This window comes from Bos indicus, chromosome 5, assembly GCF_029378745.1.
Source record: "Bos indicus isolate NIAB-ARS_2022 breed Sahiwal x Tharparkar chromosome 5, NIAB-ARS_B.indTharparkar_mat_pri_1.0, whole genome shotgun sequence".
NCBI classification, from domain to species: Eukaryota; Metazoa; Chordata; class Mammalia; order Artiodactyla; family Bovidae; genus Bos; species Bos indicus.
In genome coordinates, this window is record NC_091764.1 from 10,407,447 (window position 1) to 10,432,514 (window position 25,068).

The 25,068-nt window shown below is 40.2% G+C and overlaps 1 protein-coding gene across 1 annotated transcript; it reads left to right on the top strand.

The window, feature by feature from the left end:
- The first annotated feature begins 6,714 nt into the window (after nt 1-6,714).
- Nucleotides 6,715-10,194, top strand: MYF5 (myogenic factor 5). Its single transcript, XM_019960305.2, has 3 exons — nt 6,715-7,615; nt 8,468-8,543; nt 8,948-10,194. Exons 1-3 carry the CDS (start codon nt 7,115-7,117, stop codon nt 9,136-9,138), a joined length of 768 nt encoding a protein of 255 aa, XP_019815864.1. The 5' UTR covers nt 6,715-7,114; the 3' UTR covers nt 9,139-10,194.
- Nucleotides 10,195-25,068: the final 14,874 nt, after the last annotated feature.

A 25,068-nucleotide genomic window follows, 5' to 3' on the forward strand; every position in this document is an offset into this window, starting at 1 on the left:
TTCTTCTTTAACTAAAAGAAAGTTCTTTAACTAAAAACACAGAGCCCTTTACCTGGAGATCTGGGTGAGATTTACTTTATCAAAATTAACAACTGAATCCTTCAATCCAAGAAAGTCTCATCCTTACAAGAAATAACCACACACACCAAAAAAAAATCCAGCTAATTTTGCCCCAGTTACTTTCCCTCTTTGACGCTACAGGCAGCGCCCTTCCTGAGGAAGCATTCATATGGTGTACCAAGGACTGCCCTGGCCTCTAAGCAAGGTCTCTGGTCCCTGCCTGGTTTTCTTGAACTAGACTGGTGGCTTGAAGACTGGAATATCCTCTAGGCCTCTTGTGGTTTGGGTTTGTTTTCCAAATAGAAAGATAAAAGAAGGGGGACGATCTGTCTCCTGAGGTGGGGGAGGCGTCTTTGATGGAAGGTTGCCTCCAGAGAGGTAAGGGTTAACTGGCTGAGGGCAAAAGACCACAGCACACATGAAACCTCTTAGCTGGACTAAACAGCGAAGCCGCAGAGAGGCCTGAAGCCCCAGGAGCCCCTCACGGTGAGGGTTTTACAACGTGTGCCAGGTTTGTTTACCCTGTAACCTCAGGAAGAAGCGACCACCAAGAATCGCGGTGGGAAGCAAAGCCTAGGAGGAGGGCAAGGCATTGCTTTGGAATGGCTACTTCTCTCTCTCATTCTGTAGATGGCACTTTCACTCCCTCCCCCTCCTCCCTTAACTGCTTCCTTTCCTCTTTTTCTCCACAGCTATTGTCCAGTTCAAAAACGTGAAAAATCAAATCGAACCCAGCATCCCCTAGCCCAACCTTGCTACCCAATGCCCCAGCCTGGACCTGACGCCCACCACTCAAGTCCCAGATGCCGCCACAGACCGCGCCCCCTGCAGGCGAGAAGCAGTATCTTGCCCTTTCAGCATTTCAAAAGGCCTCTGCCTGCGTGTAACAGTTACGCAAATTTCTGGGCGCGTGAATAATTCGTTTCTCCTAAAATACTCTTAAAATGTAGAAAGCTACATAGAGGAAACTGATCTGGACATATGATCCCTCTCAAAAGTGTGAAAGCAGCAGGTGGGAGGGTGAGTTCAGCAAACTGCTGAACGTCTGTGGGCTGATAACTAGATTGAATCGTTGCCGCTCCTCTTTGTCCTGTTTCCTCATTATATAATTCCTCGGGTTGTGAAGGTTCACTGTGAAGTCTTTAACCAAAATGGGACACAAAATAAACATTAAATGTTAGCTGTTTTTATGTTTCATTAGTGACTAGATTTACCATCAAGCAGCTTTTCTTCCACTAAAAGTCCCAGTTCCTTCAGATTTAGTTGTCTAACTTTTCAGGCTCTGGCTGGGATAGTTTTAATAACAATGAGACCAACAGCCAGATGAATGAGCCATTCCTAACACTTTACCTATTAACTCATATAATCCTACAAAGATCTGTGAGAGAAGTCCTGCTGTTATTTCTTATTATGAGAAAAGGATACTTTGGAGCAGAGAGCCAGGATTTTAAGCCAGTCGACAACAATGGCTTCCAACTTCCTCCCTTAATCGTTTATGTATCATGAAAGAGAAGCCTTGAGAAAGGAGAAGATACATTTATGGTCTGTAGGATAATTGGACTGAATTTGACAACTTTTTCAAAAGCTCTTTCTCGAGAGTAATTAGCTAGTAAACTCCAAATTAGAGAAGTCATTTAATTAAAATGTATGTGGTCAAGCATTGCAAATTATCTAATCTGAATACATGTGAATGAAAATGTCTTGATTGTATGTATACCTCTTAATCATGCTTTTTATGTATCTGTGATTTTTTCTGAGAATCAATAGTGATTTCCTAATATATATATATATAGAATATATACATATATATATATACATGCACACATACACACACCTCTATATTTTAGAAAATCAGATTCATGCCTCAACTGAAATAAGATATCATAACCGAGCAGGTAAACTCATTTAACTTTATAATTGCACATATATTTATAATAAGATTTGTGTTATAAGCTGCTCAGCAGCAGAATGTTTTTTATCAATTCATGGACTTTACTTGCTGATAGATTTTATTTGGTCTTTGCAAACCAAATCCTCTTTATCTTTCTTAGTTGAGTAACCTGAGAAATTGTTTGGAATAAGTTTGCCCATAGAAAGTCTCTTCATTAAATAGAGCAAATATTTCCCAAAGACTTCATGTGACCTCCACTGCTACAACTGACATGGTAGGCTTCCCAGTGAATCCTTGGTGTGTTTGCAATTAAAATGTTTTTATTTGATATTAATGATGGTAATCTTGACTAAGGCCAAAGCCAAAACAAACAGGGCTGTGGAAACAGAAAATCAAGATGTTAATGACTCGGTAAAGATAAGCAATTTGAGATTTAAACTGGAGCCTCATTTCAGAGGTTATTAAGTATAAAATAACAAGTGATTTTCTCTTGTATGTTACCGAAGAAATAATCTGTAGAACATCAAATGTTAGCTTTCTTAAACTAACTTTAATCATCACACCTGGATCATTGAATTTCAAGCCTGAAAATAGTGGAAATACCCTTTGTCTAAAGGACTCTTTTTTTTTTTTTTCAGATTCTTTCATATGATTTGGGGGTGGAGGTATGATGCTAAAAATCAGTGATCCCAACTCCTCTTGAGATTGGTAGAGAAGTCTTGGGTTGCTATAGTGACCTTCACCCTTATTAAGACATTTAAATTCAAAGCTAGAATTTACCCATCTGTGCTTTTCTCTTAGTAATATTTTGTCCCCTTTATTCATCTCAAAACTTTGCTCCTACAACACCTTATCTGGAAAAAATATTTTAAAAAATTTTAGTTCAAACTTTGAATATCCCATCTCCAAATCTAATGCATTTGTAAATTAGCTATAACATGGCATTTCCTTAAAGAGCCAAGCTATCAAGGCATTTCTCCAGCAGACTCCTCCAGCCACTCCCTTAGAGTCAGCAGTGTTACAAAAGATGACCCTCCTTCCTAGAGGTTTCATTCTGAAACAGCAATTTTTTGCAAGCCTAGTTCAGAGTCAGCCTGTGAGATGGAATGCCTATGCCATGTGCTGGAACAAAGACAATGCTGCAAGGACTGCCTACTTTCTCTACTCTCAAGGCTGCTTAAAGTCCTTACTTAGGCCTTTGATCTCTCCTGGGAGTCTTCGAACTAGGCAGAGGCCGATGTCTTCCTCAGCTGTCTTCTCCACAAATTCTTCCAGCAGCTTTGGCAGGTACTAATGTGTTTACTTAGGTGTGCCTGGTTCCCGGAACTAATAGTGATTTGAAATTGTTCAGCACATTGTTATGTCAAATATAATGAGCAAAATTTCAAGAACAACTTCCATTATCCAGGAGTTGATAAGGTCTCAGGTAGGGGCAGAAGTGAATTGAAATGAACTTATCTTCCTATGTATATTTAATTTCTCCTGCTGAGAGAAACACGGAGAATTTTCAATCATGCAGAATTCCTAGGGTGGGCAACTTTTACTAGAAAAGGAAGCTCTGAGCATCATTTTGCTGGTGTGGTCTGTCCGTCAACACTAGGATTGTTGCCATAATGCTCAAACTAAAATAGGCTCTCAAAAAAAAAAAAAAGTTGATGATTACTTAAAGGTCTTTGCAATTAAAACCTGCTCGTAAGTCTAAATTGTAAGAAAAGTATGTGTTTATTTTGCTTCAGAATGTAAAATAACTCAAAAATTTAAAAACCATTATATCTGCTTCATCAGAATCTTAGTGAGCATTTATTTATATGACCCAGCTGGGCTGACTTTTCCTCTCATCTTCTGCCTACTGTGATATTTTCCTAGCAGAGTCAGTGGTGGAACATGGAAGACATCCACGTCCCTGGAGAAATAGGGTAAAACAGATTGTATTTTCATTCTTTTCTATGAGAAGCAAAAGCCAATATGGTCTGATTTTGAGAAGAGGCCACCCTCTTCTCTTGAGAAGAAAAGCAATGGAAAAGATCTTTTTTAAAAAGTCAATTTTAACTTTTTTTTATACTTCTCTGTTCAATTTCCCCCCTCAAAAAAAATACAAAAACTGTTTTTCTCTTACTCAGTTTCCCATTTTCCCCTCCCATGGTCTCTCCTGGGAAAAGAACGAGGGTGTTATCTCCTGATTTGGGGGGCCCAGGCATCTCTGAACGCATTGGCTTCCTACCTTCTTTGTAGCCTGCTTCCCATTTTTGATCTCTTTCTCCTCTAGCCCCTGACAGAGGTCTCAAAGTTTTGTCTCGGTTTTTAACTTTGGTGCTCTGAGATCCTCTTTTCAGCGCTTAGGTCCCAAGGGTCCTCAACCCTGGACCCTGTTCCCCCCCGCAGCAAGTTCCATTAAGCCGCCGGGCGCTTGTGTTTTCTCGGCTTCTTTAGTTCCACTGGCCCGCGGCACTCTGGTAAATTTGTTTTGAGATCACCTTACCAAAGACAGCCTTAACCTCTGGTTCCTGACAGGGCCTCCTGAGTGACAGCGTCTTCTCAAGCCGGGAGCGGAGGGAAAGCTCCCCGGACCTGCGTTTGCGAGTGTCTGCTCTGGAGCGCTAAGGGCGCGCACGGAGCCCGAACTGATTGGAGAAGGAAACAAATGGAATTCACCTCTAGGAGCTCAAGCCCTCCAGAAGCGATGCCTAGTTTCCAATTCTGAGTGACCTGGGGCAAATGACTTACTCCCCGAGCTTGGCTACCTTCTTTTAATAATGGGTCCAGTTACAGTTGCCACAGAATTGTTGGAAGTCATAACTGAGTGCATACATAGCAAGCGCTGGGAACAGAGCTTCCCAAGAGAAAACTCTTCTAATTGTTTGCTTACAAATATCCCATGCTTAACAACTTTGTGCTTTGTGGAAAGAAATCGCCTGAAAGACAAGCCAGAAGCATAACTTCTATCTTCCACTTAAACTTGAAGGAGCAAATTTATTTGTGCCCGAATCTTCAATTTGAACACAGGTCTGATTTGCTTTGACCAGTGTGTGACAGTCTGGACTACAGACCCAAAGAAAGTGCTACTATAGCTGCTGACCAGAACCTGTGGTCCCTGGCTGAGAATTTCTGGATGAGAATATCTACCCACTACTGTGCTTCTGAGGTGGCAACGTGCACACTTTGGAATGTTTCCACTCCCCTGGATGGGTCCTTTAGGAACTCAATTCTTTTATCTGGTGTAGCCCTGGGTACCTATTCATTTCAAATGCATCTACTTGTTAACAGTTCTAAAAATAAGGTGCAGATGAATTCCCACTGCCCAATTAAGCTGTCCATTGGTATGAAAAGGAGCCAGATTTTCAAGGGATGGATGGTGATGGTGGTGGTGGAGGTAGTGTCTTTGTCTTGGAGATGACAGAGCTTGGGAAAGGGGACAGCGGCAGGCACGTTTGTAGCAAACTTTGGTGACTGACATTCTCCTACCCCTGATTTTTTGGGGCCTTCCCTTTGGAGAGCAGATTCCACCCTGAGAAAGTTAATATTTCTTTGGCCCCTGAAGATGGGGGAATCTGCCTGTCAGGGTTGCTTTCGGGAAATAATTTTAGAAAAATGTAATGGAAAAGAAGGCCCCTCAGCCCCTGTTAATTCAGAGTCACAACAGTTTACTGGACTGTGACCCAAGATCAAGGTGCGAACTCGCTTCTTGAGTCCACAAGCCTAGTCCAAAACTTCAGAATATTCAAGTCTATTTGTGTAGACCTTGAAGTAATAGTTTTTTCCCATATATAAAAACTATCCTCTCCCCACCCCCTACCGCAAGTGATTTTGATAGTGAGTTAAGTCAGGGTGGAGGAGGATTGACGAAAGCTGATTAATAGGGTCATTGTCACTTAAATGGAAGCCCTCCCCTCCCGCCTTCTAGCCAAGAAGTTTCAAAGACCCTGCTGTGATTGCTTTTCTGTAAGGCTTTTGTCGCCAAAGTGTGTGAAGTTACTCTGGTCGAAGGAGTTGGAAATTTTACACGAGCCAAGAAAGATTGCCCTGCCGGCAGCTGGGACGCATCTGTAACGGTGTTAGTTTGCCTGAAAGCAGAAAATTAGCAACCCCGAAGCCCAGCTTGGCTGTTTAGACTGTGGAAATGACAGGGCGGGGCAGAAAGAGGGAGACGGGAGACAAGCCCCTGGGAAGGAGTTCATCATCTAAAACCTGGTTTCTTAGAATACAAATCTTAGAGACGCAGTCAGGGTGGATCTTCCGCCTGCTCAGGTCCATCACAGGAGGAGGCGCTCAGCAAACAGGCACATAAGCGGGAAGGAGAGGAAGCCAGGTGTGTTCCTGGTCACCTGGCCCTCCTGTGCCCACACCCTTCAGATGAGCAGAGAGAAAACTCAGAGCAAGCTGTTTTTGGAGAAAAGGAACCTGCCAGGTTACCCCCAATAACATACAGCCTACATAATTGCAATCTGATGAGAAACAAAACAGATTAAAAAAAAAAAATCTAGAGCCACTTCATTATTGAAAGTGCCACTTGAAGTTTTTAGCAACTGTTATTTGGCCTAATGGCTGAAAAAATTCCTGACACAACTAAAGTTCACGAAAAAGAGAAATACCTGAAAATAAAGTTGGTCCCTCATGTCTCATATTGGGAAGACGGGTCCGCTTTTGGTGTCAACTGAAATGGGTAGCTGTATTTACCGATTTTCTTTTTAAATGCGAGAGCAATTGTACGAAGTTGGATTTCCTTCGTTGCTTTTGTCTGTGACACCCTCTAAGTGTCCCTTGGTTTAGGTAATCTAAAGAGTGCAAGTAAGCGGATTGGGGAGCCATCACCTCCGCCCCAGCAGAAACGCAGTAAAACCATTAGCGTCAAAAGGGGCAGTAAACAGCGAACTGTCTCTAGAGAAAAGGCGGAGGTTTGCCCAGACAGCACTGGCGGGGGTTGCGGTGGGATATGCTAATAGTGCGGGGCCACAGGGGCCGGCCTCCCTCCCCCAAGAATATATAAAGAGCCCCAGCCCCAGCGCGGCAGACCCAGGCCGCCAGGCGTCTGCCCTTGTTAATTACCAGAGACACCGACCAGGGAGCTCGGCCCGGGATTTCCCTGCCCTCAGCGGCGCCAGGCTCCGGTTTCTCCCCTATCTATCTCTCTGCTGTCCAGGCCCACCCCTTGCCTCTCTGCAGACGATGGACATGATGGACGGCTGCCAGTTCTCGCCCTCTGAGTACTTCTACGACGGCTCCTGCATCCCATCCCCCGACGGTGAGTTCGGGGACGAGTTTGAGCCGCGAGTGGCTGCTTTCGGGGCTCACAAGGCAGACCTGCAAGGCTCAGACGAGGACGAGCACGTGCGAGCACCCACGGGCCACCACCAGGCCGGCCACTGCCTCATGTGGGCCTGCAAAGCATGCAAAAGGAAGTCCACCACCATGGATCGGCGGAAGGCGGCCACCATGCGCGAGCGGAGACGCCTGAAGAAGGTCAACCAGGCTTTCGACACGCTCAAGCGGTGCACCACGACCAACCCTAACCAGAGGCTGCCCAAGGTGGAGATCCTCAGGAATGCCATCCGCTACATTGAGAGTCTGCAGGAGCTGCTTAGGGAACAGGTGGAAAACTACTATAGCCTGCCGGGGCAGAGCTGCTCTGAGCCCACCAGCCCCACCTCAAGTTGCTCTGATGGCATGGTAAGAGATGGCTCTGTACCTGCTAGGACCTTCCCAACTTTTACAAAAATCCTTACATCTCATTTAGACCAGGTGTAGCAACCAGATATTCAGTGGTTACTGGTGGATAGTTGGCTATTGGGGGGCGGGGTGGGGCTCACCACATCTAGATGAGAAGAGAGATGCCACATTTAGACAGATGCCAGCACACAGACAGCTGTTGAACAGGATTTTGTCCAGACTTCCTACCTACTCTAGGTGCACACTGAAGGAGCAGGTTGTCACTTGAGATAGCTGGCTGTGAATGATCAGTCAGATGTTTTCTCCATTACTCAGTTTATTTCCAGTGTATACTACCAGTGGACCTTGACATACACTAACATCTAAAGGCAACTGTCTGAGGCCTCCACTGTCCCACGGTTTGTAACTGAAGGGAGAAACAAAGAAATGCCTGCATGGCCCCAGCCCCTACTCTGCTGATGCCTGGCTGAAAGATGTTCATGCATTCTTTTCAGAGGGCGTTTGCTCCAACGCTGCCAGGTTTTAATGTGTTTCTGCCTTGGGAAAGTGTTCTCTCTCTGAATTAGTGTGGCTTCCTTCTACTCCAATCCATTTTGCATGGTTAACCCAGTGTACACTGCTGCTGAATTCCACCCTCTTCTTTCTGCTGCCTCTCTCCTCTTCTCCAAGCACAGAGATTGACCTCAGTGCCCTTGCAATTGGTGAGGCTAGCCCTTCCTAAATCAAGGCAATAAAGGTGATTGAGAGTGGTCAGTTTATGGAGCTGGTGGGCAAGCACTGCCTCACCCGAGATTGGAGCACCTTTTGCCAAGACCTGAAAACAAACGCCTTCTTCTGTGTCTTTTATTATAGCCTGAATGTAACAGCCCTATCTGGTCCAGAAAGAGCAGCAGTTTTGACAGCGTCTACTGTCCTGATGTACCAAATGGTAAGAACCAATGACTTCAGAGGAGTTTAAAGACCAGTTCAACTTCAGAATTTAGCCTATCAAAGTAGAGTCTGTTCTTCCATGCAGTACTGGGAAGAGAACAGAATGGTATTTATGGGGGTTTTGGCAGGGCAAAATAAACACACATCTTCTACTCAAAATCCTCCTAACAGATACATCCATGCATATACACACAGACGTGAGCTTTTGCTTGAAATATTACCCAGGTGCTTCTCCACTCCCCAACTTCATCCCCATGAATTGCTAGATATTTGTTGCAAATTTCTACCAGGCTTTCTGTGACCACCTGACCTTTGGGTTTCGAAGGTGGTGACCTGCAGTTTAAGCGGCAGCATAAGCAAGGATTTTTTTTTTTTTTAATGGTTTTCTCCTTGTGTCCTTAGTATATGCCACGGATAAAAGCTCCTTATCCAGCTTGGATTGCTTATCCAGCATAGTGGATCGGATCACCAACTCAGAGCAACCTGGATTGCCTCTCCAGGATCCAGCCTCTCTCTCCCCAGTTGCCAGCACCGATTCTCAACCTGCAACTCCAGGGGCCTCTAGTTCCAGGCTCATCTATCATGTGCTATGAACTAAAAATCTAGATCAGTTCTGCCAGAAGGCCTATTACACAGGAGGAAGGAGGTACCAAAAACCCCAAAGCAAGACAACCTGTAAATAAACATTTCTTTTCTGTTGTAAATTTGTAAATAGTTATCTTGCCACTTTATAAGAAAGTGTATTTAAAAAGTCATTATTGCAATTTATACTTTCTTTTTTTCTTCTTTTCCTTCATCTTTGCTTTAGATATATAGTTCCAATGATATTATTTCTTATAGGGGCCGTTCATCAAAGGTAGTTTGTTGCAATGCTTAACTTATATATTTTTATAAATATTGCTTATCAAAATATTACCTCTGATGTTTAGTGCTTTTTTTTCTTTAAAACATTAGAATAGATGTAAATCAGTTATAGGGAGTTTTAAATATATTTAACTGTCTTGCTTTTCTCTTTAATCTTTTGATTTATATTGTGTTAAATAAAATATAACAATACTGCCTAATGGTATATATTTTAACATTTTCTTATAAGAAATACATTTTTAATCTAAGCACAAAATAGTACTTTGTGGATGATTTCAAGATATAAGAGATTTTTGGAAACTCCACCATAAATAAAATTGTTTAAGTGAGGAAATATTCTGGTTTATGATTTTGTTAAAAGAACCCCCTAATGGAATTGGCAGTCACTGATATGGTGTCTTTAAGGTGGGGCTGAAAGTACTGAAACAGTGGGTTTTGAAGATAAATCTGAATAGCATCTCGCGGACTCAGTTTAGGTCCTGTTGGTGTCACAGATGAAAATACCACATTTCTACTTCAAGCATATTTCAAAGGTGTCTGCTAACTAAAATTTTTCTTTTATCTTAATGTTGTACCATATAACATAAAGTTGTGTGTATGTGGAGCAAAAGTAGAAGGTATTCAGGACAATAACAGATTTTTAAACAAAAAGAATGTACAATATTACATCATTATAATATCTATAGTACATTAGAAATCATGAGTTAAGGTGATATATATCTATTTTCCCAAAAATACCTTGATACATTAGTATATTAATATTGTCAATAAAATATTTAAAGGTATTGAGTTGTTTTTTCCTATCACTAAAGTGCTGGCATAAGAAAATTTACACAATGTATAGTAAAGTGAAGCAGACTCTAAATTACTTTCTTCCTTTTCACAGCCTTTTTTATTTTATTAATTATATTTTATGATTCTGTGTTGTGTGTGCATGATGGACATGTACCTTTTTGTTTATCACTTAAAAATCTCCTTTAGAAATTGAGATGAAAATACAACAATTAAGTGGAAAATTAGGTAGTCAATCATTGGAAGAATTCTCACAAGATTTATTACCTTTGAGAGAGATGAAAAGGAAATATCATTGAAGCATCTGAGTTGGTTGTTCATCTCTATGAGCAGATAAAGATAATTGTCTTCTCCTCTAATCGGTTCAAAATTTCTAAGGGTTTGCAGTTACGTGTAATCATCAGCCAAAGCATATGAGCTCTGCTGGAGTTTGGCAGTTGTACTGTTCTCAGGGAGGTTTGCCCTTATTTTTGATATGCTTTTTCTCCTGCTCGTCCAGTCACCAGAGTTAAAAGAATAGACATTATTCCATAAAGAAAAGGAGAGAAGACAGGATGGGTTCAAAAAATACTGTAGCCACTGTCACTCTGTTAGCAGCATGCCCTGATACGGGATGCTGACTTTTAGCACACAGATAAGTCTTTCTTTATCCATGATTTGATAATGTGAGGATTTGAAGTAGAAAGAATCCAAGAGGGCATTATAAAGATTCACATATAATTTCAACTTCAGTTTGAGTGATTCACTTCTGTTAAACAGTGTCTCTTACTTCTATGAAGAAATTGGAAGTTTGTTGTTCCTAGTAGAACTAGAAAAAAAGGAACTATCTAAAGACTTTTTTTTAAGTTCAATTTTAAAACACATGACCATATTGTTGCATTTTAAAAAAGTAAGCAGAAAAGCTATGTAATTTTTAATTCAAGTGAATAAAAATTAATTTTACTACCAAACCCCAGTTGCTTGCAAATGTACTTGATATTCTCAGTTAATATAATAATGCCTCAAAGTATTTAGTTTTTCAGTGCTCTGGATTCAGTACAGATGGTGATCAATGTATGATTAAAGACAATACTTTCCATGATAGCTTTGCTTAATTAATCTCATTTCCAGTGGACTAATGGTGAAGGCTGGTATCTGCTCAGTAAACAGCTCAGCACAACACACATCACATCCAGTCATATAAACTTTTTGACAGGGGCCTTTGTGAGTTTGTTACAGTAATCCAGACCCAGAAAAATCTTCCCTTCTCCACAAAGTAGGGGAGAAGAGCAGAGAAACAGTGATAGTGACAAAATATTCAAGTAAGGACAGGATTTTGCCATCTTACAAATTCCTTGGAGTGAACAGGTGGGCTGCCACTAAGACTACATCACACCCACCTCCATTGGTGGAAAACATGCCACTGACAGTCAATTTATAGGAAAACAAGGAAAACATTCCCTTTCCCATTTGTAGTCTGATTGGGAGGGGGTTCTCTGGAAATGAGAGTCAAAAGAGATTCCTTTCTCCTTATGCCTATGAAATGCAAGTTCACTGGGCTACATAGGAAAACTGAGTCCAGTGAGGTTATGGAAATTGGGAAGTACTATTTGGAAGCAAGCTGTTATATAGATCAAGGTGTCTTGATTGCTCCTATTTTTTTTTTCATCTGAAAAATGCAAGTCAGATAAAATTATTGGCTCTATTATGGCCCTAAATTCTTCATTAAGGTGGAATTCCTAATCTGAGAGTGGTATTTCCTGAAATTCTCTATTTGAGGTTACAACAGTTACTAGATTAATGAAGTAATTCAATTCTCTGACTTTCAGAGGTGGTATTTCTGGGAATGGTATTAGAGTACAGCTATTTGTAACTTCAGAAAAGCCCTGCTCAAATGGCAAAGTATCCCTGAAAATATCACCACTGAATATTCCCACACTGTCACAAAAAGCACAGAACATCAAATCTATTTCTTTAAGAATTCTGGTTTGATTTTAGTGGACTAATGATTTAATTGTTTAACACAGCACATTTGCTGAGCAAAGGATCTAAAATTTAATGCAAAGTCTAAACTGGGTCTAAAATTATTAACGTATTGCTCTCCTTTTAATTTTACTTGCCACGATGATAGCTTATGATAACACTAATAGTTGTCACTAAAATTGTTATAGCATTAAAATCTTATAAAAATAATCCATTGTAAAGGGAAAGCCAAATCTTACCTCCTTTTATGCTACTTAATTCCCTTCTTTACAGATTAAGCAAACACTAATGATAAACCAGCAACTAAAAATTACTGAGTGTGTATTACTATGCAAGTAAAGAAATAGAGGCTTATGGATTTTAATGTTTTCCCAAGAAGACTCTATTTGGGCCTCTTCATAGAACATACTCTAGGAGGCTCAGGTGGAAATCACAAGGCACCTTAAGATCTAGCACGGAAAGTCCCAGAAAATTATGTCTATTGCATTCTTCTGGTCAAGAAAGTTACTAAAGTCAACCAAGAATCACTGAGAAGCAAACTAAACTCCACTTTCAATGGATGAAGTGGTAATGAATCTGTGTCCATATTTAATCTACCATAATGACTAGGATATACTTGCAGTCACAATTTTGTTACCATTCTCCCATTCTACTGATGGGAATCTGGCTCTGCCTCTATCACTCTCCATTGTCGTTACAACCTTCAAAATAATTAGACTGTTCCAACCCTGGGCAAGCTTATCCTTCAGCCCCGATGTCTTCCCTCATCTTTAGACCTGTATATCCAACTACATATCCAACTGATCTTTAGATTCTTAATATCTCTTGAATGTCTCAATGTTACCTCCAGGTAAACACATTCCAAATTAAGCTCATGCTGTTCTACTCTGTCTCTACATCTTAACCTGGTGCCCTGTCAGTGGTGATTCTCTCAGTGAATGACAGATATCACCAGTCATACAAACATGGAACTTAGGACATACTCCTGATATTTCAATCTCCCTTCAGTTCAGTTCAGTTCAGTCGCTCAGCCGTGTCCGACTCTTTGCGACCTCATGAATCGCAGCACGCCAGGCCTCCCTGTCCATCACCAACTCCCAGAGTTCACCCAGACTCATGTCCATCGAGTCGGTGATGGCATCCAGCCATCTCATCCTCTGTCGTCCCCTTCTCCTCCTGCCCCCAATCCCTCCCAGCATCAGAGTCTTTTCCAATGAGTCAACTCTTCGCATGAGATGGCCAAAGTACTGGAGTTTCAGCTTTAGAATCATTCCTTCCAAAGAACGCCCGGGACTGATCTCCTTTAGAATGGACTGGTTGGATCTCCTTGCAGTCCAAGGGACTCTCAAGAGTCTTCTCCAACACCGCAGTTCAAAAGCATCAATTCTTTGGCACTCAGCTTTCTTCACGGTCCAACTCTCACATCCATACATGACCACTGGAAAAACCATAGCCTTGACTAGATGAAACTTTGTTGGCAAAGTAATGTCTCTGCTTTTGAATATGCTATCTAAGTTGGTCATAACTTTCCTTCCAAGGAGCAATCTCCCTTACCTCTTGTCTAATTCATTACAAAATCCTGTAAAATTATTCTCCTTAAATACCTCTCAAATCTCTCCCCTCAATCCAAAGTATGGCTATTTTGATCCAGGAATATCATAAGACTTTAACTTGTCCCCCATAACTTCCCTGGATCCCTCATTTCTGGGGACAGCATGCGAGTCTGTCCTTGGGGACTATCCCTTTCCTCTCCTCAGGCCATGTAGTTCAGGTGGGATTGATTGTACCTAGTGAGCCTGACCATGAGTGTGTCCTTGACCATACGATTATTCCATGAATGGATGTGTGACCAAGTTGTTCAGTAAGTGTCAGTCCTGAAATATTTGCTGGAACTGTAGGGGGAAAGTCCTATTTTTGCTAGGGAAATAATATGAGAGTTTTTTTCTCTAGGCTGAAGTTTCCATGTCACTCCAGTAGAAGAGATGCTGCCTAAAAATAAAGTCAAGGCAACAGAAATCAGACCTATGATGTAAAGTGATATACTCCTGAAAACATTATTAAGTATATGGATTGCAAAATGCCTGAATATCTGCTGGTGATCATGCTTTAAAAGTTTGGTGCCAACAAAAATCTTTTTTTAAAAAAAAAGTATGAGTAGGAGCTTTGTTAACTGAAACAAAAAATCTTGCATAATGTCATTCTTTGATCTTTGACTACATACTGCAGTCTTGGAAGAAAAGCAATGACAAGCCTAAGACAGGGTATTAAAAAGAAGAGACATCATTTTGACGACAAAGATCCATATAGTCAAAGCTGTGGTTTTTCCAGGAGTCATGTACAGATGTGAATTGGGCCATAAAGAAGGCTGAGCACTGAAGAATTGATGCTTTCAAACAGGTGCTGGAGAAGACTCTTGAGAGTCCCTTGGACTGCAAGGAGATCAAACCAGTCAATCCTAAAAGGAAATCAACCCTGAGTATTCACTAGAAGGACTGATGCTGAAGCTTAAGCTCCAATACTTTGGCCACCTGATGCAAAGAGCTAACTCACTGGAAAAGACCCTGATGCTGGGAAAGATTGAGGGCAAGAGGAGAAGGGGGCCACAAAGGATGGGATGGTTGGATGGCATCATTGACTTAATAGACATGAGTTTGAACAAACTCTGGGAGATGGTGAAGTACAGGGAAGCCTGGTGTGCTGCAGTCTGTGGTGTTACAAAGCGTCGGACAGGACTGCATGACTGAACAACATACTGCAGCCAGAGCAACCATCTCAGAATACTCATCCGATCATGTCCAGCATCCCCCTTCCCCTCCCAGCTTACCGAATTTAGGATTTGCACAGAACATGCTCGTTAACATGACCCTCAAGCTTGCATGTGTCCATATTCTGTTTACCTCTCTAGCACTACCTTTTTCTGGTCAACTCCTTGCTGTCTCTACTCCAGCCACACAGGAGACTTCTCAGTCACTACATTCCCTCTTGCCAAAGCCACTCTGCACACTGTCTGCAGGGCTCCTTTCACTTCCACTTCTAGCCCATTCCCACTCCTTTCAGATCTCAACTCAGGCATCAAGTCTAAGCAAGATCTTCTTGAATTCTTTCACGGTATCAAGTCCTCTTGCTCTAGGATCTCAAAATACTATATACCTCTTCTCTGTCACATGTTTCAGAACTGCAATTGTATATTAATTTCTGTGATTACTACCATTTGTTTCCTCCACCTTAAGAGCAAGGACCTGTTCTTGCTCAACCCTGAACTATGTGAGATTGATGTTGGTGAAGGTTTTGTTGCTGTGCAATGCATCCTTAATTTTCGAACTCTCTTTGCAATTCCTTAACATTATTCTCTATTTTTCTGCTGTTCTTTTAGTTTTCTGTTTTATGTCAGTTTCTTATACCGACCTCTCTTATGCTGGCCAGTCTTCAGATATTTATTTCTTATGGTTCTATTGCATGTCCTCTTTTCTTTTGGTTCACTGTGGACCTTTCCTACCTACCTGTTCTTTTGGTAGAGATGCTTCTACAATTGCTTCAGCCATTCATCTCCTAAGGGAAGCTGCCCCACATGCATCCTGCTTGTCCTAGTTATCCTTATTAGTAATTGTCAGTCAGGGATGTGGATCTTATGCGAGGGTAACCAAGCAAAAGACTGACCAGCATTTATGAAGTGCATAGTTTGATCTCAATACCGCACTGAGATAAACAAATACTTATTGTCCTGAGTTCAGACTAAGAAAAATAAATCACCATTTAATAGTGGGAACTAAACTGAAAGGTCATGGTGTTGATGGGACTGGAGAGTTTCTGACAGGCCATTCTCAGGCTGAAATTATGGCACAATCTGAGTTAAGTAAACCAGAGAAGCCAAGTGGTAGTGGGATACAGTGAACACAGAAACAGAACTATTTCTGACCTTCATGAGGCCTGGGCAACAGTTGAAGTTGATTCCCACCTAATTAGCTGAGGGGACTTAAGTAAGTTACTTAGATTCTCAAAAGCTGTTTACTTGCTTATAAGTGAAGTCGCTCAGTCGTGTCCAGCTCTTTGTGACCCCATTGACTATAGCCTACCAGGCTCCTCCGTCCATGGGATTTTCCAGGCAAGAATACTGGAGTGGGTTAACATTTCCTTCTCCAGGGGATCTGCCCAACCCAGGGATCGAACCTGGGTCTCCTGCATTGTAGGCAGACACTTTTACCATCTGAGACACCAGGGAAGTCCCGTACTCACTTATAGATATGTATAATAATAGAATAAATCACAAGAATTTTTGTGAGAATTACATGACATAAGGCATACAAATGCAGTAGGAAATGGCAACCCACTTCACTATCCGTGCCAGGAAAATTCAATAGACAGAGGAGCCAGGTGGGCTACAGTCCCCGGGATTGCAAAGAGTTGGACACAACTGAGCGACTGGAAAAGATTGAAGGAAGGAGAAGGGGACAACAGAGGATGAGATGGTTGGATGGCGTCATCGACTCAATGGACATGAGTTTAAGTAAGCTCCAGGAGTTGTTGATGGACAGGGAAGCCTGGCGTGCTGCAATCCATGGGGTTGCAAAGAGTCAGACATGACTGAGCAACTGAAATTAACTGAGCAACTGACCATGCAAAAGGCATACAAAATGCTTAGTTGAGTGCCTAACACATAACACAAACTCAAAAAAATGGTAATAAAATAAAAAGTATAATGATTGAGACTTAGCATGAAGACTCATAAATGCTTAATGTGGGGATCTTTAGAATTATCTTGATTCCAGAGAAGTCCTCCTGCTTTAGTGACCATTGGCTCAAGAGAAAGTGAAAGTCACTCAGTCATGTCCGACTCTTTGCAACCCCATAGACTATACAGTACATGGAATTCTCCAGGTGAGAACACGGAGTGGGTAGCCTGTGCCTTCTCCAGGGAATCTTCCCAATCCAGGGATCAAACCCAGGTTTCCCACATTGCAGGTGGATTCTTTACCAGCTGAGCCACTAGCCATCATAGTCAACAAGATTCTGAAATGCAGTACTTGGATGCAATCTCAAAAACAACAGAATGATCTCTGTTCATTTCCAAGGCAAACCATTCAATATCACAGTAATCCAAGTCTATGACGCAAACAGTAACACTGAAGAAGCTGGAGTCGAACAGTTCTATGAAGAACTATAAGACCTTCTAGAAGTAATGCCCAAAACAGGTGTCCTTTTCATTATAGGGGACTGGAATGCAAAAGTAGGAAATCAAGAGATACCTGAAATAACAGGCAAATTTGGCCTTGTAGTACAAAACAAAGCAGGGCAAAGCTAACAAAGTTTTGCCAAGAGAATGCACTGGTCATAGCAAACACCCTCTTCCAACAACACAAGAGACGACTCTGGGATTTCCCTGGTGGTCCAGTGGTTGAGACTTCACCTTCCAATGCAGGGGGTGCAGGTTCGTTCCCTGATTGGGAAGCTAAGATCCCACATGCCTCATGGCCAAAAACCAAAGCATAAAACAAGAAATATTGTAACAATTTCAATAAAAACTTAAAAAAAAAAAAAAAAAAAAGAGACGACTCTACACATGGACATCACCAGATGGTTAACACTGAAATCAGATTGATTACATTCTTTGCAGCCAAAGATTTAGAAGCTCTATACAGTCAGCAAAAACAAGACCAGGAGCTAACTGTGGCCAGATCATGAACTCCTTATTGCCAAATTCAGACTTAAATTGAAGAAAGTAGGGAAAACCACCAGACCATTCAGATATGACCTAAATCAAATCCCTTACGATTATACAGTGGAAGTGAGAAATAGATTCAAGGGGTTAGATCTGATAAGAGTGCCTGAAGAACTATGGATGGAGGTTCGTGACACTACAGGAGGCAGTGATAAAGACCATCCCCAAGAAAAAGATGCAAAAAGGCAAAATGGTTGTCTGAGGAGGCCTTAAAAATAGCTGAGAAAAGAACAGAAGTGAAAGCCAAAGGAGAAAAGGAGAGATATACCCATTTGAATGCAGAGTTCCAAAGAATAGCAAGGAGAGATAAGATAGCCTTCCTCAGTGATCATTGCAAAGAAATAGAGGAAAACAATAGAATGGGAAAGACTAGAGATCTCTTCAAGAAAATGAGAGATACCAAGGGAACATTTCATGCAAAAATGGGCTGAATAAAGGACAGAAATGGTATGGACCTAACAGAAGCAGAAGATACTAAGAAGGGTGGTAAGAATACACAGAAGAGCTATACAAAAAAAGATCTTCATGACCCAGATAACCACGGTGGTGGGATCACCCACCTAAAGCCAGACATCCTGGAATGCAAAGTCAAGTGGGCCTTAGGAAGCATCACTACAAAGCAAGTGGAGGTGATGGAATTCCAGTTAAGCTACTTCAAAGCCTAAAAGATGATGCTGTGAAAGTGTTGCACTCAATATGCCAGCAAATTTGGAAAACTCAGCAGTGGCCACAGGACTGGAAAAGGTCAGTTTTCATTCCAATCCCAAAGAAAGGCAATGCCAAAGAATAATCAAGTGAAGTCGCTCAGTCATGTCCAATTCTTTGTGACCCCACATACTGTAGCCCACCAGGCTCCTCCACCCATGGAATTTTCCAGGCAAGAGTACTAGGGTGGGTTGCCATTGAAAGAATGTTCAAACTAAAGCACAACTGCACTCATCTCACATGCTAGCAAAGCAATGCTCAAAATTCTCCAAGCCAGGCTTCAATAGGATGTGAACCGTGAACTTCCAGATGTTCAAGCTGGATTTAGAAAAGGCAGAGGAACCAGAGATCAAATTGCCAACATCCACTGGATCATCAAAAAAGCAAGAAAGTTCTAGAAAAACAACTCCTGTTTTATTGACTATGCCAAAGCCTTTGACTGTGTGGATCACAACAAACTGTGGAAAATTCTGAAAGAGATGGGAATACCAGACCACTTGACCTGCCTCTTGAAAAATCTGTATTCAGGTCAAGAAGCAACAGTTAGAACTGGACATGGAACAACAGACTGGTTCCAAATAGGAAAAGGAGTATGTCAAGGCTGTATATTGTCACCCTGCTTATTTAACTTATAGGCAGAGTACAGCATGCGAAATGCTGGGCTGGATGAAGCATAGGCTGGGATCAAGACTGCTGGGAGAAATATCAATAACCTCAGATATGCAGATGACATACTTATGGCAGAAAGTGAAGAAGAATTAAAGAGCCTCTTGCAGAAAGTGAAACAGGAGGGTGGAAAAAGTTGGTTAAAATTCAACATTCAAAAAATTAAGATCATAGAATCTGGCCCCATCACTTCATGTCAAATAGATGGGGAAACAATGGAAACAGTGACAGACTTTATTTTTTTGAGGGGGGGTCCAAAATCACTGCAGATGGTGACTGCAGCCATGAAATTAAAAGACGCTTCCTCCTTGGAAGGAAAGCTATGACCAACCTAAACAGCATATTAAAAAGCAGAGATGTTACTTTGCCAACAAAGGTCCATCTAGTCAAAGCCATAGTTTTTCCAGTAGTCATGTATGGATGTGAGAATTGGACTATGAAGAAAGCTGAGTGCTGAAAAATTGATGCTTTTGAACTGTGGTGTTGGAGAAGACCCTTGAGAATCACTTGAACTGTAAGGAGATTCAACCAGTCCATCCTAAAGGAAATCAGTCCTGAATATTCACTGGAAGGACTGATGTTGAAGCTGAAACTCCAATCCTTTGGCCACCTGATTCAAAGAACTGACTCACTAGAAAAGACTCTGATGCTGGGAAAGATTGAAGGCAGCAGGAGATGGGGCCAACAGAGGATGAAATGGTTGGATGCCATCACTGACTCTATGGACATTAGTTTGAGTAAGCTCCGGGAGTTGGTGATGGACAGGGAAGCCTGGCGTGCTGCCATCAATGGGGTCGCAAAGTCGGAGTCGACTGAGCGACTGAACTAACTAGCTGAAGTGATTCCTTTACTTTTCATGTGCCATATATGTGCTACATTGAGTGGATCTGCAAATGAAAGAATCAATAAAACATTCTCCATGTATTAATCTACAAATTTTTCTTCAGAAGGCCATTCATATATTCAGTGAACAACAGACTCTCTCTAAATGGCAATCTCAACATGGACAAAACTGAACTTCTCTTTTATGCCTGCATATCCTATTTCATTTTATGGTACCACATGCATAAGAAAGTGTGCCAGAAATTTTAGAATTTTTTTGTTTCCTCCAGTCCCCTCAAAACAATTAATTTAGTTTCTCTAGATCATAATGCAAAAAGAAATTGTTAAAATTATAGTAGTGGCAGTAGAAACAATAATGTATTTCCATAATAATAAGCATAATTTCCCACACTATACTTTATTAAAGTAGTTGCCTACACATAGTGGAACAGGATTCCTTTTCTCCTCAAAAAGTTACAAACTGGACAGTTTATAATCAACATATTTTAGGGTAAGTATTAAATGTAAATGAAGTTTAAGAAGGAACATTTATTCATTACTTTTTTCCTACTAGAAATTGAATTTTACATGGATTTTTGATGTTGATCATGAGTAGATAAAAAATAATTACCTCCATTAGATATATTAACAGATATCTAAGTCTGATGCACAAAATATATAACTAAGCATAAAAACAGCTCACAGAGTTGAGTATTATCCACTCAAGGCTACAGATGAGGGAGGGCTTACACACAGAGAGGTAAATAACATGATAATTTATAAGCAGAGTTGTTGGAAATTATTACATTCCTATGAAGCAACTAGAATTCAGTGAAAACCTGAGGCAAGGCAAAAGGCTCTTGAACAAGTTACTAAGATCTTGAAACTGGTGTTTTAGTATTCTGGTTTGTTTGGAATGAACAGACTGTAAAGTTAAGAGAACTAATTAACAGGATACTGTAATAGCCCAGGCATGAGGGAACATTTCCTTTAGCCCTTGCTGAGTTGTCCAGCACAAGGGTGGTGGTGGGGTTCTCAATGAAAACTGTCGACTGATTGAACCACTGAGGTTGTGTCTGCATGATGCCAAACATCTGGATATAAAGACTAAAATCCAGTCATCCAGATGGTAAGGTTACATGATACATCACCATCAAACATTTAGAACTTTTAACTGATCGACCGCCCTTCTTATTTTTCATCCAGACAAACAGCATTGAGTTAACTCAGCTTGAGCATTTACCAATCATTATTCCTTGCTTTTTTTTTTTTTTTTTTTAATTAGGGAATGGTTACTCAGGTTGCCAATGCTGATGAATCATTAAAATAGGAATAGTGGTAAACAGGTGAACACCGAACTAAATGAGAACTAGTAAACAGTGAAGAAAGTAAAAGCTTCATATGATCAGAGATGCATTTTAAATACTATTTGTTGTGGATATGCTCTTTTTATTTGAAAAATTTTCATTGGGGTGGGTGTCTCAGGCTTACAGCATTTCAGCTAAGTAACTATTATTTTTTCACATCAAAGCTAACTCCTTGAAAATATTTCACAGACAATTAAACGTTAACACTCTCCTTCTGTGCACAGTTAAAATGATATAAAAACGAAGCACTGCAGTATCATATTCAGTTCACTAAAAGTAGATTTTATCCTCCTAAATAACTAATTTGAATATAATAATGTATTATAATAATAATGTATAATATATTTTTGAAAGATAATAATGTATTTTTGAAATGCCAACTTTGATAAAATCATTTCTGTAATTAAGTAATGATAACAGAAACATACCTTTGTTCTTTGAAAACTGTCTCCAAACTAAATATAACTTGAAAATAAAGATGTTAGTTTATCATTGAAGACAGTGACTTTGAAAAATATTCATTCTATGTCCAAATGCTAACCTGACTTGTAAGTCAAAGTTTGAGTAAAACAACTGGCAAGCTGTGTGTTTTGTGTGGTGATAAAGAAACTGATTGATATGGAGTTGGCCATTTTTTCTTTCTTGAAGAAATTACTGATTTTAAAGTTACTTTTTCAATCACTTGGTTGGCTTTACATTTTGTGAACAGGGGTAATACTATCTTGGAAGATAAAACTTTCTACACAGGAAAGTGACAAAGAATTGAGATGACTTCCTGGATAACAATACCCACAACTCCACTGATTTAAGCTGTCAATACTTTGTGGAAGGAATGTGAGTTTGTGGCTAAAGAATACTAAAAGTATGTGGGTTTTGAATTTTTTGCTACTAGGTTATGAGTTCTCCCAGTGCAGAACTATTCTGTTTATCCCCAGCACTTGGACTAGCTTCAGGCATATAAAGAGTATAAAATAAAAGCTCATTAAAGTTCTGTATTCTCATATTAATCTGTATTCTTGTGCAGAACCTCTACTGGAGGAATTCAAACTTCTTCCCGTATCTAATTGTAGATCAGAACATCTATCCTGTTTTACGTGTTATAATCTCTTTCAGAAAGACAGGATATATGACACGAATAGTCTCATACAAATTTAGAATCAACTCAACATGAAGAAATGAGTATCTGCTACAAAGACATCTCTTTACAATCACAGGCTTAATAACAGAGCAAGAAATAATTGCATAAGAACAGTCTGCCAACATTTAAACGGCAGAAAGAAACGTTTATAAAGTTACATGAAGAGTTTTGAAAGTCTTCAGGCTTGCTATGCTGGAAGGATAAATGTCTTTTATATTGACAAACTGGCAACTCAAAGCATCTAAAAGCCCTTTCAGAATTACATATAAACACGAATCATTTCACCCACCTCTAGGCTGGAATGTGACAGCTGGTTTAAGTAAGCATAGCAACACCACACAACAATGTCAAACAGGATGAATGGCTTAACCAATCAAAAATAGAGCATCAAAGTAAAACTGCTCAAATTAGACTTCTGGCCAGGCAAAAAGGTTAAGTGTTCTGTACTGGTATAAAGTCTCCAGTTGATGACCACGAAAGGCATCTTGGTATAACCAACTCAATTCATGATGTGATTCAACAGCTCAAGAAGTCTTTAGTACTATCACATGGAAACTCTTTGTGGTTTTCTGATCCCACATAAAGAATGTAGAAAGATATGTGTATGGTAGTTAAGGGAATGACCTGTGAAGTAAGAGTGACTTTGGATGAGTCACAAGTTGCTAGCTTATAAGTTGATCAAGCTACATTCCCTGTGTTTTATACTCCTCAGTCATAACAGAGTTCTTAACACCCATTTCTACAAGCTGTTTTTAAGGTTAGTTATAGATATACATGGAGAAGGCAATGGCACCCCACTCTAGTACAATCCCATGGATGGAGGATCCTGGTAGGCTGTGGTCCATGGGGTCACGAACAGTCTGACACTGAGCGACTTCGCTTTCACTTTTCACTTTCACACATTGGAGAAGGAAATGGCAACCCACTCCAGTGTTCTTGCCTGGAGAAACCCAGGGACGGGGGAGCCTGGTGGGCTGCCGTCTAAGGGGTCGCACAGAGTCGGACATGACTGAAGCGACTTAGCAGCAGCACCAGCATAGATATACGTGTATTAGCTCTGAAATCAATTCTTAGTATATAGAACACATACCATACATGGAAAAGATTGTTTTGCCTGTTAATACTCAGCAAAATTCATACAAAATGCCTGGGATTTTGAAAATTATTTCCTAATACACTAAATTATTCTTAACCTAGGGATCTGACAAGTTGTTGGTAGCTTGATTTAACTTAAGACATTACAGCACTAGAGATAGATTAAAATAAATACCATAGCCAGAAGTTATATTTATGTGGAACCAGAGAAAATATAAGCATACTGATTTTTTTCCTTTTTTTTCCTGCCTAGCAACAAATATTTAATCAAAATTCCAAGGTAAATTGTTTCAAGCTCAGTTTGACAAACTCTAGAGTTTTCAAACAGATACTACTGTTTAAATAGGAAGTTACATAATGTTATATAAGTTACTTAAATAAACTAACCAAAATCACTGTTCCTTTTATTTTGATTAGTTTACAAATTCTAATTAAATCTTATTTTCATAACTCCAGAGACTATATCTCCTCCATTCCATCTTCTTTCTAAACTTTGGCCTTCATTCTTCAAGTGAATAACTGAAGATAGAATTTTAAAATGTTTTCACAGTATAAATTCTGAAATATGAACAAATATGTGAGCATATGATACAAAAGTGCTAAAAAACTAGTTCCTAATAATCCTTAGAGAAAAATATCTGAGTTATATACGGAAATAATATACCAGTGATTGGTATATTGCAGTCACAGTTTTCTTCAATCCACCTATGTTAATATGGCTATTTCACCATACGTGGAAATATCAATCTTAACTCTTCTTGCTCAAGTATGGTAGGCAAAATCACCCCTTCTGAAGTCAAGGTATAACAAAAGTAGAGTGGCAAGACTTAGAGCTTGCTGAAACGAAAATGCATAGGATTCTAACTATTAGTATAATCCTCTCCGGAGGTTAATTCATAAAATCATGGCTATCAAGTTTCCTGTGTTATATTTACTGTGGCATTTGGGAACACTGACAAAGGGTTGAGTATCTCCGGTATGCCCATTCTAGCTTTACTCACTGAGCCATATCACTTGCTGGTCAGTTATATAAAAGATTTCTATTTTTATGGGTGGTATTTTTTTCAATTACTTTATGTATTAGCTCCCAGTAAATGTTCAGTCAAAAGGAATGGCAGTTTATAGAATGTTACAAACTCCTCCATGCCATACTTGTACTATATATTCTAAGTATTAATGTACAAAGAATGACATATGTTCTGATGAAGGAACTATGAATTTAATTGCTTCGTTATTTTTTACTTATTAGTTTTTTTCCAAGTCTTCTAAATAGACACTTTAATAAAGAAACCATACCAGTGCATAACAACCTATATAAACTCTTCTTATATCAATATTACCCAATCTGTTATTAGATCTGACCCAAAGAAGGAAGGGTTGGGATGGATTGGGAGAG